We start from the raw sequence: 15,652 nt of genomic DNA on the forward strand, positions 1-15,652 counted from the left end.
AATCAATTTTTGGTGAAAAAATTCGATACGGGGGGGTATACCCGAAAAATGAAAAATTCCAAACTTTGAAGGTCGATATCTCGGTTTCTATTGGAGCTATCGGAAAAATTCCAACGGTTTTGGCTTAGTTTCGTCGTTCCAAATCCAACGAGACCATCCGGAAGGTCGTAGCTCTTCTAATAGCTGAGATATGGCATTTTTGATGCCCATTTTTGGCCTCAAAAACGGACGTCGAAAACGACTTTTTCAGGATTTTCAAAGGGCTCTCATTCCGTTAGTTCTGCTCGGATCCTGTTATAACCCGGTGTTTTCGTAATCTAGGTGACCCAAATAAGACGCTGGTATACTTAGTTTGATTTCGAAAAAAATCGATTTTTGGTGAAAAAATTCGATACGGGGGGGTATACCCGAAAAATGAAATATTCCAAACTTTGAAGGTCGATATCTCGGCTTCTATGGGAGCTATCGGGAAAATTCCAACGGTTTTGTCTTAGTTTCGTCGTTCTGAATCCAACGAGGCCATCCGGAAGGTCGTAACTCTTCTAATAGCCGAGATATGGCATTTTTGATGCCCATTTTTGGCCTCAAAAACGGACGTCGAAAACGACTTTTTCAGGATTTTCAAAGGGCTCTCATTCCGTTAGTTCTGCTCGGATCCTGTTATAACCCGGTGTTTTCGTAATCTAGGTGACCCAAATAAGACGCTGGTATACTTAGTTTGATTTCGAAAAAAATCAATTTTTGGTGAAAAAATTCGATACGGGGGGGTATACCCGAAAAATGAAAAATTCCAAACTTTGAAGGTCGATATCTCGGCTTCTATAAGAGCTATCGAGAAAATTCCAACGGTTTTGTCTTAGTTTCGTGGTTCTAAATCCAACGAGACCATCCGGAAGGTCGTAGCTCTTCTAATAGCCGAGATATGGCATTTTTGATGCCCATTTTTGGCCTCAAAAACGGACGTCGAAAACGACTTTTTCAGGATTTTCAAAGGGCTCTCATTCCGTTAGTTCTGCTCGGATCCTGTTATAACCCGGTGTTTTCGTAATCTAGGTGACCCAAATAAGACGCTGGTATACTTAGTTTGATTTCGAAAAAAATCGATTTTTGGTGAAAAAATTCGATACGGGGGGGTATACCCGAAAAATGAAATATTCCAAACTTTGAAGGTCGATATCTCGGCTTCTATGGGAGCTATCGGGAAAATTCCAACGGTTTTGTCTTAGTTTCGTCGTTCTAAATCCAACGAGACCATCCGGAAGGTCGTAGCTCTTCTAATAGCCGAGATATGGCATTTTTGATGCCCATTTTTGGCCTCAAAAACGGACGTCGAAAACGACTTTTTCACGATTTTCAAAGTGCTCTCATTTCTTTAGTTCTGCTCGGATCCTGTTATAACCCGGTGTTTTCGTAATCTAGGTGACCCAAATAAGACGCTGGTATACTTAGTTTGATTTCGAAAAAAATCAATTTTTGGTGAAAAAATTCGATTCGGGGGGGTATACCCGAAAAATGAAATATTCCAAACTTTGAAGGTCGATATCTCGGCTTCTATGGGAGCTATCGGGAAAATTCCAACGGTTTTGTCTTAGTTTCGTCGTCCTAAATCCAACGAGACCATCCGGAAGGTCGTAGCTCTTCTAATAGCCGAGATATCGCATTTTTGATGCCCATTTTTGGCCTCAAAAACGGACGTCGAAAACGACTTTTTCACGATTTTCAAAGGGCTCTCATTCCGTTAGTTCTGCTCGGATCCTGTTATAACCCGGTGTTTTCGTAATCTAGGTGACCCAAATAAGACGCTGGTATACTTGGTTTGATTTCGAAAAAACTCAATTTTTGGTGAAAAAATTCGATACGGGGGGGTATACCCGAAAAATGAAAAATGTACTGTAGTTCACGATTTGATCAGAGTCTCCAGCTTTTAAAATAGGTATTATTTAACAGTCTTCAAAATTTCAGAAATTTGTTCTGTTGACAGTATTAAGTTGAAAATGTAGGTCAGCGGATCAGCCAGGACACCAATGCAATCTTTAACCAAGAAGCTAGGCACACCGTCTACCCCAGATGTTTGTGAATTTATTTTTGAGTTTTTTACTAGCCAAAATATTCTGGAAAGCATCAACGTTGGAAATGTCAAAGTGGGGCACATTATCAGACGTCGACGAATGGTCGGTATAAATGCCTCACTAAAGAACAGTGCAAAAGCATGAACTATGTCTTATGGGTCTTTAATTACCACGTCATCGGGTAGCCTCATCATACCAGGATCCTGGTGCCAGCCTCCTTAGAACCAATAAAATGCCAAAAGCTAGATGGGTCCAAAGAAATATTCCTTTTGCTGTTTGATATATACAACTTATATTCATTGCGTATTTGTAGTTTGATAAGGCGTCTAAGAGAATGGAATTTATTTTAAAAGAATTGAGGTTTGTACATTGTAAATTCCTTGAAAGCATTTTTTTAACTTTTTAAGACTACAAGCCAATCATTTATAAACTAATGGAAATCTGATAAGGCAAAAACATGATAAAAGAAGGAAAAAATAGAAAAAATTCAAAAGAGTAAAAAATTAATACAAATAACTTCATTAAGTGTTAAATAAAATGACGCTTTTGATATTTTTCCTCAGTTTTCAATTTTATTTCAAAAAGCCCTAGAGGAATATTATTTCTCATCTGGGAAAGACGTAACGTGATTGTAGTATAATTTTTTAATTGTTTGTAGTTTTAAACCAATAATTTTTAATTTAATTAATTTTTTTTTAATGGAAAAACATGATATAGAAAGTAAATAATACAAATATTAAATAGAAAAATATCGAAAGAATAACAGTATCGAAAGAATATGTTAAAAAATGGTCGTAGAAAGACGCTTTTTGGTACTTTTTGTCCCATTTTTCAATTGGTTTTTGAAAAAGCCGTGGACGAATAATATTCCTGAAGATGCCTTCTTAAAAAGATAAAACGTGTAGCTATAAATTTTTTTTTATTTCTTTAGGATTACAAGCCAATAATTTATAATTTAATTGAAATTTATTATAAAAAAACGCGAATAAGGAAGTAAATAATACAAAAATTAAACAGGAAAATTTAGAAGGAATAAAAACTGAATACAAAAACCTTCATTAAATATTGAAATAAATGGCCGTAAAAAGACGCTTTTGGTACTTTTACTCCTTTTTTAATTGTTTCATTAAAAACCATTAACATTTCAAAGGATGCCTTCCTGGAAAGTCAAAATATAATAGTTGCAATACATTTTTTATTTTAAGACTACAGGCCAAGAAGTTGTAATCTAATTTAAATTTTTGTGGTATATTATTTATATTTTTGCCCCAATTAACAACAATAAAACTGCAAAATATTTAAAATCAATTTATTTAAGAACATTAATTAGGTGGAATCCACGTGGCATTGATGCCCCCATATTCATTATAAACGCTTCCCGAGTCCATCTTTTTCTGCCACAATCCGTTCCATAATTCCTTCACCAATCCCTCTTTTGTGCTGACCCTTTTCACCTCGTACATTAAATAATGCAGCCATATGGCCCCTTTGAAAATTAAAAACTTAATAACCACGGTCCCAAACAGTATCGTATGGAGTGCGACTTTAATAAAGTACATTTTAATTAAAAGAACGATGGGGATGAACCATAACAGGAATTTCTTTTCTTCTTTTTTCACTTTGTGCTTGTGGTGCGGGATGAGGTGGTGAACTTGTTTGTCTATTGAAGAATCTGGAAGAGAGAACAGGATAGTAAATATTAACTTTCATTGCACGTGAAATTTTATGAGCAAATCTTTATACTTATTAAATTTCTTAAACTGGAAATTCCAAACATATACGCCTAAAGTTCCGCAGAAAAGTAAAATTCATATTGAGAAGCCAAACAACGTAGAAGGTTTGAAAAATAGAATTAGATGTGAAATTAGACGTATATCACCCGAAATAATTGAAAGTGTTTTACATGAGTTTGTAAACCGTCTTGTTTTTTACCAAGAAGTAAATGGGGAACAGTTTAAACACTTGATATATTAATAAGAGTTTTCACAGTTTATAACAATTTATCCTCCATTTTATCTTAATTTGTAAATAGACGTACTTACTTGCTTTCTTGTTGGTTAAATGTAAATATTTCTGAAACAGTTGAGTTTTGAGATAAGGTGTGTTATACGAAACTTGCTTGGAATTTCGCCTGTATTTCATAAATGCAATAAAAAATATAGCATTCTATTTAATTTCTTTTTTTTGTTCCACCCCGTATACAAAAATTTATGTGAAATAATGCGCAACTTAAAATAAGGCTCGACGGGTCCAAGCGTTTTCTCAAAAAATCATGTCTCTAATTTTTATCGAATTTATGCGGAACTTTAGGCGGTCACTGTATATTCCTATAATGGCGAATTTGTTAATCAGTATTTGTGGTACCCCTATGCCTAAAGAACCATTGACTTTCCAAAAAAAATTAACATGCTAATTTACCTGATATCATTCGGCTGACATCAGCATCAAATAAACGATCATGAACGACAAAAAAGCAGATCCGAAAATGTAGAAATTGGCCAAAGATGCCACCGGCATGACGGTTTGCATGCTATCGGTGACGTCCTGCTTTGATAACGCAGTCGTGATATTCCGTTTAATTAGCAGGAAATTCGTAAGAGGCATTATGGGGGTGGAAGAATTATTGCGGTAAGGTGACGATGATGATGATGAGGTGGAAAACTGTCTATTGCTCATTTCTAAAATGCAATAAAAGAATAATGAGAAACGTATAAAGAGATCAATGGTTCTCAAAGCATTAGTGCTACGGGTTATGTTGTCTTACCTTTTTGCAGAAGTTTGGGCGTGAAAATAAGAAAACATGATTTTTGTTGTAAGACTTTATTTAACAGTTAATAATAGTTTATAAAATTTATGACCAATAAGGCCAATAAGAGTGTCGATCTGTCGGAAGCCAAGATTTTTCTGGTGTGTCTTGTCTCCACCTAAAAAAAAACTGAGTTAGGTAACGTATTTCTACTCGGATCCATCATGACCTGATATTTCCGTGATTTATGGAGTAAGGGTTGGGATTTTAAATACGAATAATTATTCAATTTTGAAAGGAAAAAAAAATATGTATGCCGACAAAGTAAAAATATTAAACTTTGACTGCCACTTACGAAAAAACTATGGGAATTCTCTTTATACTTCTTAGCTTTTTTATATACTCATTATTTTTGATCCAACAAGACCAGTAGCAAGATGGTAGTTTACGAAATATGGTATTTTTGGACGCCAATTTAAGACTCTAAAAAACTTGAAAACTAGTGGAAGATCAGCGACAGATACACGAAAACCTGGACAAACTGTTAGCCTAGGAAATTTTGAAAAAGCGCAACATATAATAGAGTATTTTAAAGAGAAATGGCGAAAAGCGTGTTAGAAAATTCACCAAATGAAAACGAAGGAGTACAAAGAGATCCAAATTAAATTGACAAAAAGAAAATAGCAACTTAAGTTTGAAGAGTGGTAGCAATTTCGTGGGAAATATATTTGAAGGCGTGAAGGAGCATTCCAAGCAATTCAAAGCCAAGAGAAACCTAAAGTATAGTTGGTTCTAAAGCAATTTGCAATAAAAGCAGTAACCCACTGGAAACGGTGTGGAGAAGAATCAATATATTTTCAAATATAACAAGTATAGTCGCTTCGCTCCTATACTTTTGGTCCGTGGGGACCAGTTTGGAACCTTTAGGTCTTGTTTGTGAAGAGCCATATAGGAATTCTTCAAAAAAAAAAAACAAAAATTATCAGGTGTACTTAGGTAAGTCGGGCAGGCTAACGTTTATCTGCCAAGGAAAGAGAGGACCAGTTGTTGGGGTATCATGCTTCAAAGAACCATAATTTGTTATATAGTCGCGTTGTGTGTGAATATCTGTCAAAGTATATTAATTGCATTCTAAATAAAGCCTGAATACCAAATTCCAACAGAATCGGACCAATAGCAAAAAAGTTACGGTAGTCACGTAAAACCTAGGCTGAAACTCAAATGTCAGTTATCTATCATAAATTATTAGTTGTATCCCAAATAAACCATAAATACCAAATTCAGAGAAAAGTCCCATAAGGGTTTATTTATTGGAATAGAACAAACGGGATTTTACGTCGATTTTTTTTAAATATTACTTTTTTATTTTAAAAAGTAATTCTAATAAAATATGAAAAGATTTAACAGGAAGAAATTAGTAATAAAAAAACCATCAACGAATTGAATCGAAGCTATAGAAGTCGAGATATTAGTGAAAATGTGAAAAAAAATAAAAGAAATCCCGTTTTTTCCCACAGTACCATTTTTTTTCTTAAAATGACAATCGACAAATTATAATGTAAACCCTAAGTTGGCAATTTCCAGTAAAAAAAAACACAGAAAAAAATGTTTTTTTTTTGTCGAAAATCGAAAGGGGTATGAAAAATTTCGAAAAAATGGTTTTTATTTTTTTCTAAATAAACTATAACTCTGACAACTTTTTGTCTTAAACAAAAGTTCTCGGGAATAGTACAAGGTATCCGTGCGTTAAAACGAATCGGTTCTGGCTATCATAAAATCGGAGAAAATAAGGAAAATCCATGAAACATAAATATCGAACTATCAAGGGTCCTATGGAAAAATTTTCATCTTTTATTATTCTATCTTGTACTACTTCAAGATACCTTTTAAAAAGGTTATTATCGGTTTGACTCTAAAATAAACGGAAAACCAATTTCTTTACATTTTTCCGGATTTTGCTTCAAAATCGAGGCTCAAAATGAGCATTTTTTCAAAATATGCACCGATTTCAAAATTTCTTTTTTCTGGTTAAAAACCATTCAAAAACTAATAAAAAAGCTTTATGACAAAATTTTCCACGATTTATACGAGTGCCATAATATAAAGGGAAAAATTAGGTCCCATAAGAGTCTATGTATAGGGATAAGACTACCGGGTTTTTACATCGATTTTTTCAATTTTTCAGTTTTATTTCGAAAGGCAATTGTAATAACATGTAAAATAAATTAACAGGAGGAGAATAAGGATTAATAGAAACCATCAACGAATTGAATCGAAGCTATAGAAGTCAAGATATTAGTGAAAATGTGAAAAAAAAAAAGAAAACTCGTTTTTTCCCACGGTACCATTTTTTTTCTTAAAATGATAATCGATAAATTATAATTTAAGCCCTAAGTTGGCAATTTCCAGTAAAAAAAAACCCAAAAAAAAAATTTTTTTTTTGCGCCAAAATCGAAACCACTTTGAGGTAACTTGACTCATAACTTCACTTCTAGTGTTCAGATTGGCTTGATTTTTGTCTTAAAAGATTCTTTGGAATGTTCGTCAAGTTCTATTGAAAAAATTATCAAAATCCATGCATCGAAAATTTTTTAATCTGACTTTTTGAAAACTATGTCTAAGAAAAAAGCCACTTTCAGGTAACTTGAGTCATAATTTCACTTCTAGTGTTCAGATTGGCTTGATTGTTGCTTTAAAAGATTCTTTGGAATGTTCTTCAAGTTTCGTTGAAAAAATCATCAAAATCCATGCATCGGAAATTTTTTTATCTAACTTTTTGAAAACTATGTCTAAGAAAAAAGCCACTTTCAGGTAACTTAAGTCATAACTTCACTTCTAGTGTCTAGATTGGCTTGATTGTTACTTTAGAAGATTCTTTGGAATGTTCTTCAAGTTCTATTGAAAAATTCATCAAAATCCATGCATCGAAAATTTTTTAATTTAATTTTTTGAAAACCATGTCTAAGAAAAAAGCCACTTTCAGGTAACTTGAGTCATAACTTCACTTCTAGTGTTCAGATTGGCTTGATTTTTGTCTTAAAAGATTCTTTGGAATATTTTTCAAGTTCTATTGAAAAAATCATCAAAATCCATGCATCGAAAATTTTTTAATTTAATTTTTTGAAAACCATGTCTAAGAAAAAAGCCACTTTCAGGTAACTTGAGTCATAACTTCACTTCTAGTGTTCAGATTGGCTTGATTGTTGCCTTAAAAGATTTTTTGGAATGTTCGTCAAGTTCTATTGAAAAAATCATCAAAATCCATGCATCGGAAATTTTTTAATCTAACTTTTTGAAAATCATGTCTAAGAAAAAAGCCACTTTCAGGTAACTTGAGTCATAACTTCACTTCTAGTGTTCAGATTGGCTTGATTTTTATCTTAAAAGATTCTTTGGAATGTTCTTCAAGTTCCGTTGAAAAAATCATCAAAATCCATGCATCGGAAATTTTTTAATCTAACTTTTTGAAAACCATGTCTAAGAAAAAAGCCACTTTCAGGTAACTTGAGTCATAACTTCACTTCTAGTGTTCAGATTGGCTTGATTTTTGTCTTAAAAGGTTCTTTGGAATGTTCTTCAAGTTCGATTGAAAAAATCATTAAAATCCATGCATCAGAAATTTTTTAATCTAACTTTTTGAAAACCATGTCTAAGAAAAAAGCCACTTTCAGGTAACTTGAGTCATAACTTCACTTCTAGTGTTCAGATTGGCTTGATTTATGTTTTAAAAGATTCTTTGGAATGTTCGTCAAGTTCCATTGAAAAAATCATCAAAATCCATGCATCAGAAATTTTTTAATCTAACTTTTTGAAAACCATGTCTAAGAAAGAAGCCACTTTCAGGTAACTTGAGTCATAACTACACTTCTAGTATTCAGATTGGCTTGATTTTTGCCTTAAAAGATTCTTTGGAATGTTCTTCAAGTTCGATTGAAAAAATCATCAAAATCCATGCATCGGAAATTTTTAATCTAACTTTTTGAAAACTATGTCTAAGAAAAAAGCCACTTTCAGGTAACTTGAGTCATAACTTCACTTCTAGTGTTCAGATTGGCTTAATTTTTATCTTAGAAGATTCTTTGGAATATTCGTCAAGTTCTATTGAAAAAATCATCAAAATCCATGCATCGAAATTTTTTTTATCTAACTTTTTGAAAACCATGTCTAAGAAAAAAGCCACTTTCAGGTAACTTGAGTCATAACTTCACTTCTAGTGTCCAGATTGGCTTGATATTTGCTTTAAAAGATTCTTTGGAATGTTCTTCAAGTTCTATTGTAAAAATCATCAAAAGTGGCCATAAAAAATTTCGAAAAAATGGTTTTTATTTTTTTCTAAATAAACTATAACTCTTGACAACTTTTTGTCTTAAATAAAATCGGTTTGACTCTAAAATGAACAGAAAACTTATTTATTTGCATTTATCGATTTTCGAACAAAATCGGGCCCAAAATTAAAATTTTTTCAAAACATGCTCCAAATTCAAATTTTTTTTTTTTCTGTCTAAAGATGATTCAAAAAGTCATGAAAAAGCTTTATAACTAAATTTTTCAAAATCTATAATAAAGCTACAATATTATGAAAAAAGATAAGTTCCCTTTAAAGCCTATTGTATACGAACCGATGATTTTTAAATTTTAAAGGCAAATTTAAGAAATACTTTAACTAATTGAGATAAAAGGAATAGGGTTTCTTATTCAATTTTTTTTTTATTATGAATAATATTATAAATTCATTCTATTTCATTTTTTTTTAGTCACTTTTGTTTGCTTATAACAACTCACCCTGTTTACGGATCTGGCCCAAAAAGTATACAGCCACGTAAGCCCCAAGAACCCTTATATCCAAAAATTTCAGCTCGATTAAACGCTTTAAAATTGAGATCTCATGAGCAACTCGATTTTTACCAATTTTTTTACGAATTTTTGACTTTGAGACAGTACCGTTCCGTTTGGTGGTACCGGAAAATTTTAAAATTGTTTACGGATCCATCATTCTCAATGTATTGAGAGGCCCTATGCCAAATTTCATCGTTTCGCTAGCCATACAGCCAAAGCTATGAATTTTTATTTTCAAAAAAACACGATTTTTCGGGCCCGATCTCGCGTGCATAATATAGCCGCGGACGCTCCTATATAACAAAAAACAAAACAACAAAAATTTGGAATATGATGAGCAAAAAGCGTTTCCTCCCATGATGTCACACATAAAAACTCACGGACTTTGGCAATATGCGAACGGTGGAAATATCGTTAATAAGTTGGAATCTGAAGTGTTTTGAAATACTAACTGTATATTGCCCTTAATAAAAACCATAAGTGATTTAGTACTGTTAGCAAAAAAATACACTGTCATGACCCCTTGGAATGGGGTCTATAAGCATCTTAAGAGAAAATTAATCTATTTTTCTTCACAACGTCTCCTAATCCTTACTTTTTGATCATATAAAGAAAATCTAGACTTATTGATAAACCAATCTATAAATCCAACCTTTAAAGTCAAGGCTGTGAAGTCATTGGCTTTTTTTTTTTGAAGGAAAGACTGGAAAATTTTTCAACTGATCATTTTTCCAGGTTTTTCTAAAAAGATATTGAAAATCCTTACAATGATTCAGTCAAAAAAATTGGAATTCTTAATACTTTTTACTTCAAATGAGTAATAAAAGGATGGAGTAAAACTCCTCTGAAAAAATTGAGTAAATACCTCAAATAATTCTTGTTTAAGCCTCACAAGTGTATTTTCCAATCATTTTTGACCATAGCTCACATAATTGTCTGTAACTCAGTAATTTCATGAGCCACAAGGGTCGTTCATATATCAAACTATTTGCTGAGAAACACCCTAACTCACGGTGAAATTCACAATAAAGTGCTTGTAAGAAATAAAATAATTTCTCACTTTTAGTAGCCAAAACTATGCAATTCTTAGTTTATGAAAGCTTCACGAATTTGTGCTGAAAAAAAATTAAACTTCTTCCAGGCAATTGGACCCATTTCTATCATTCTCCAGGCTTTCCAAATTATTTCATAGGTTATTTATTATCGTGAAATATATATTTAATCAACTATTTTTAGGTATATTTATCAAACATATATGGTTAACAAATATGTACTTAACTGTAAAATATACGTGTATGATATAATATTCTGTTTTGACAAAAAATTGACACGAGATTTACATATCTAGTTTTTAAACTCGATTGCTGCACCTCAAATATTATAAATAAAATTCTTCTAAAAAATCACTGTTTTTCGTTTATATCCAATCTGATAAGGCTATTTTTATACTAATAATTTATATATAAAATTATATCAAATTTAAATAAACAATGTTATTAAATTAAATATTTAATATATACTTTATGCAAAAACATTGTTTTTCGTCAAAACTGCCCTTAACCCCCCACCCACCCCAAACGTTTGTCCAGTAAGGAATTCTTTTGAAAAATCACCGTTTTTCTTTCATAATATCCAATCTAATAGCACTGTTTTTGTATTAAATATTTATTAATATACATATATAAAATTATATTAAATGTAAATAAAAAAACTGTGTTATTAGAATAGATATTAACAACGAAACCAGCTGTTATTCATATGTATTATTTAGGAAAACAATAATTTTTTTATACAATTTCTTATTGGTAAGTTCTGTGGGGTGGGTGGGGGGTTAAGGGTAGGCTTAATGAAAGACGTTTTTTCTTGCAGAAAATAATTGCCTGAGAAAAAATGGTTTTTAAGAACATGATAGGTGATAAAAAATTCTATAATTTTTTTATTTATACTTTTTTCACATAACCTTGCATTAACGCGTATGAAACGATAATTATACCAAATAAGATATACAAATAAAAAATTACAAGAAAACAAATTTGTTAAAAACTAAACAAGGATTTAAAAAATAAAATTTATTTTAGAAAAATGCAGTGGTATACTGTTTTTTTATTAAATAATATTCACGATAAATCCCTTATGGCCACCACTGGTAAAAATTAATTTTTTTCTTTATGTGTCGAAAAATGCCCTCTGATGCAAAAAAACACGTCTGCAAATTAAAAAAAAAATCTCATTCCATTAAACGCATTTTATAAACGTCTTTAAATAGTATACAATATAACATACTTAAACGTTTAATTTTTATGAAATAATAATTGTATATTATTAACATGTCACTTCTTGTTAAACGTGAATAAAACATAAACATAATATTAAATCCCTCAGCGAACATTTTATCCGATATTTATAGTTAAAAGTCAACCAAAAATGTACATCTGGTGTAAATTAAACTATCGTGTGTCGCTTAGGCTTAGTGTCAAAGTTTTTTTAAGAATTGAAGTTTACGTGAAATAGGAATTTGTTGCTTTAGGTGTGAATAAAGAGACATGAAGGGCACATACAGTGAGTCAAATAAAGTCAAAATTGTGAAGTTTTTCCATTTTCCATGGATGAATTTTAAGTCAGGTAATGCCAAAAATGTCGAAGTTTTCTATTTTACATTAAATTGAACACTGATAAGGTCAATTTTGATTTAAACAAAGCGAAAACTGTGGAGTTTTTTCCATTATTGAAAGGTCAACATTTTGAGTCACGTAAGGCCGAAAATGTGGCGTTTTTCCATCGGTCAACTTTTAATCAGGTAATGTCAAAAAACTTTAAGTGTAAATTTTATATCTCAAATTAAACTTCACTGCCTGACAGAAGTTATTTTTTAACTAATTTCATTTCATCCTAATCAGATCCAACAAGTAATTTAGTAATAAATTTAGTTCTATGAAATATCAAACTTACCCAAACCATGAACTAGAATGTGCCGGACCTTCTTCGGCAATAATTGGTGTATGATGCTGATGGTGTTGCTGACAGGCCTGTTTAATATGGCTCAGCACCGACGGAAAAACTATCGCCGTCACCAAGATGATCTTTTTAATAAACAGCATCACGAAGAAAATCATGTTGACCAAAATTAGGATTTTCACCAGTTTGGCCACTATTAAAATCGACAAGATGAATATTTTCTTTTCTTTTATTTTGCTGCCGTGGCCCCTGGCACCTTCTACATAAACATTTCCTGAAAACAACGTCCTACTATATAATATATGTAATTTTTTAAATTAAAAACATATTATAATAACAATTTTTTAACTTATCTGTTTAATAACACTGATGACGACGCCGATTGTTGCACTGATGTCACAAATTCATAAGCCCGGGCTAAATAAAACAAATAAGTTAAAAACGAGTTATTTAAAGTCGTCACCGAACTTTGGAAAGAACATTTAAATTCTCTGACACATCCATCGATCATCCTACTAGATTTATTATTATAAAAATATACACTTTTAGCCAGGCATACATTAATATTAAGGTATAGCGAGATTGAAAGCCGATTAGTGATGTTTGTAAAGCGGTAAAGCCACCTTTCAAGATGTGATTTATTACGTAATTAAGCGGTTATTATATGGAAAATTAATTTACCTTCCTCACTATCTTGATCACTAACGTCATCCAAACTTCTTCCTTGAACCACTCGGACTCCCGTGGGAACCTCAAAAGCGATCCCATGGGTGCTTAAAAAGTCCAAAAGTTTCCTTTGTAAAAATTTGATAAATTTATCAGTTTCACTGTCATTGCTTATGTATCTTGGACGTGGTAGTATATCACTTGTATCCACTTCTTGGCGTTTAATTTTCACGATTTTCACTGCACTATTGTGTGGCCCGTCATAGTCGAAGTCTTGTACGAATTGTGCCAGTCTAAGTGTCATACAGAAAAAGGGCCTTTTGGTTTTCGAACATTTTCTTTTAAGATCTTTCACGTAATCATCTGTGCTATTGATAGCCTTTATCACAAACAATAAAACGGCTATTCTCAAGAATAGGCTGAACACATGCTTTCTGGAGCCCATATTGATTTATCACTAAGCCCACACATATTTTTTTTCAATATTTATTAGGAAAAAAGTATATCAGTGGGCTAATGCAAGTGAGTAATGAAATGAAATTAACTTAAGGTAATTATTATTAAGGTGCTTTCTTCGAAATGAAAAGTGCGAGCATTTAAACTTTACAGTTATTTACAATGAAATTTAATAATTTTCAATGACCCACTACTAACTGCAACAGAAAATCATTTCACTCGAGAGCAATTATGCTAAAAAAGGGAAATGCGACGCAGTTAATTACGCGTTCAGATTTAGACTTTACAGTTAGAAACAATTTAATTCGAGTGAGAGACCCTTAGTTAATGCTCTTTATTCAATTTGTCCAAGAATATATTAAAAACTTGCTTATAATTACATCTTCTCAGGGAATTATGGGGCTTGATAAAAGTGATTTAATCCCTTTTTGAAAATATATGCAGAAAATTTACAATGTTATTTATGCTGTCAACTCTAATGATAAAAATAATAAAAAATTTTGAAGTTTGTTGATATAAGAAATGGCGTATTTAAAACGCAATCACAAAACTTTAACTATCCTATAACTGATATAAGAGAAGTTAATTACTATTGATGAGCTTAATCGCAGAGTTAGTGGTGACAGTTTATTCCTTAGATAAAGAGAGCGACCTTCTACAATAAGCGACGTTAAAAAAAAATAAAATTAAAGGGTAAGTAAATGGTTCTTACTTTCTTTGCGATAGTAATGTTGGGTAAACCTTAAGTAAAGCAGAGTATTCAAGGATGAAAAGTAAAGTACACATTCGTGGTTTGTCAGTCTTCGACGTCGATAGATAATGAGACATACTACGATAGAAAAACACTATTTCCAGGCGATCCAAACACTATTTAGACAATGAAACGTTTGACTTTTTCCGAATATTCAAAGTGCTCTCATTTCCTTAGTTCTGCTCGGATCCTGTTATAACCCGGTGTTTTCGTAATCTAGGTGATCCAAATAAGACGCTGGTATACTTAGTTTGATTTCGAAAAAAATCAATTTTTGGTGAAAAATTTGATACGGGGGGGTATACCCGAAAAATGAAAAATTCCAAACTTTGAAGGTCGATATCTCGGCTTCTATGGGAGCTATCGGGAAAATTCCAACGGTTTTGCCTTAGTTTCGTCATTCTGAATCCAACGAGACCATCCGCAAGGTCGTAGCATTTACGATAGCCGAGATATGGCATTTTTGATGCCCATTTTTGGCCTCAAAAACGGAGCTATCGGGAAAATTCCAACGGTTTTGTCTTAGTTTTGTCATTCTAAATCCAACGAGACTATTTGCAAGGTCGTCGCTTTTGCGATAGCCGAGATATGGCATTTTTGATGCCCATTTTTGGCCTCAAAAACGGACGTCTAAAACGACTTTTTTAGGATTTTCAAAGTGCTCTCATTCCCTTAGTTCTGCTCGAATCCTGTTATAACCCAGTGTTTTCGTAATCTAGATGATCAGAATAAGACGCTGGTATACTTAGTTTGATTTCGAAAAAAATTAATTTTTGGTGAAAAATTTGATACGGGGGGGTATACCCGAAAAATGAAAAATTCCAAACTTTGAAGGTCAATATCTCGGCTTCTATGGGAGGTATCGGGAAAGTTCCAACGGTTTTGTCTTAGTTTCTTCATTCTAAATCCAACGAGACCATCCGCAAGGTCGTAGCATTTACGATAGCCGAGATATGGCATTTTTGATGCCCATTTTTGGCCTCAAAAACGGACGTCGAAAACGACTTTTTCAGGATTTTCAAAGTGCTCTCATTCCCTTAGTTCTGCTCGGATCCTATTATAACCCGGTGTTTTCGTAATCTAGATGATCAGAATAAGACGCTGGTATACTTAGTTTGATTTCGAAAAAAATCAATTTTTGGTGAAAAAATTCGATACGGGGGGGTATACCCG

At 32.4% G+C, this 15,652-nt stretch overlaps 1 protein-coding gene and 1 long non-coding RNA gene across 2 annotated transcripts; both read right to left on the minus strand.

Moving 5' to 3' along the window:
• Positions 1–3,391: 3,391 nt before the first annotated feature.
• On the minus strand, positions 3,392–13,732 carry LOC126741929 (uncharacterized). The gene is made up of 2 exons (XM_050448405.1): positions 13,288–13,732; positions 3,392–3,741 (listed from the first exon to the last, which is right to left on the minus strand). Exons 1-2 carry the CDS (start codon positions 13,715–13,717, stop codon positions 3,392–3,394), a joined length of 780 nt encoding a protein of 259 aa, XP_050304362.1. The 5' UTR covers positions 13,718–13,732.
• On the minus strand, positions 4,874–12,900 carry LOC126742429 (uncharacterized). Its single transcript, XR_007662565.1, has 2 exons — positions 12,601–12,900; positions 4,874–4,993 (listed from the first exon to the last, which is right to left on the minus strand). It is a non-coding gene; the product is annotated as an uncharacterized LOC126742429 (long non-coding RNA).
• Positions 13,733–15,652: the final 1,920 nt, after the last annotated feature.

This window comes from Anthonomus grandis, chromosome 11, assembly GCF_022605725.1.
Source record: "Anthonomus grandis grandis chromosome 11, icAntGran1.3, whole genome shotgun sequence".
NCBI classification, from domain to species: Eukaryota; Metazoa; Arthropoda; class Insecta; order Coleoptera; family Curculionidae; genus Anthonomus; species Anthonomus grandis.

Coding starts and splice junctions, on each gene's coding strand:
- LOC126741929 (XM_050448405.1), bottom strand. CDS start 13,717: ATGGGCTCCAGAAAGCATGTGTTCAGCCTATTCTTGAGAATAGCCGTT. Junction 3,742..13,287: donor TGATCAAGATAGTGAGGAAG/GTAAATTAATTT, acceptor TCTCTCTTCCAG/ATTCTTCAATAGACAAACAA.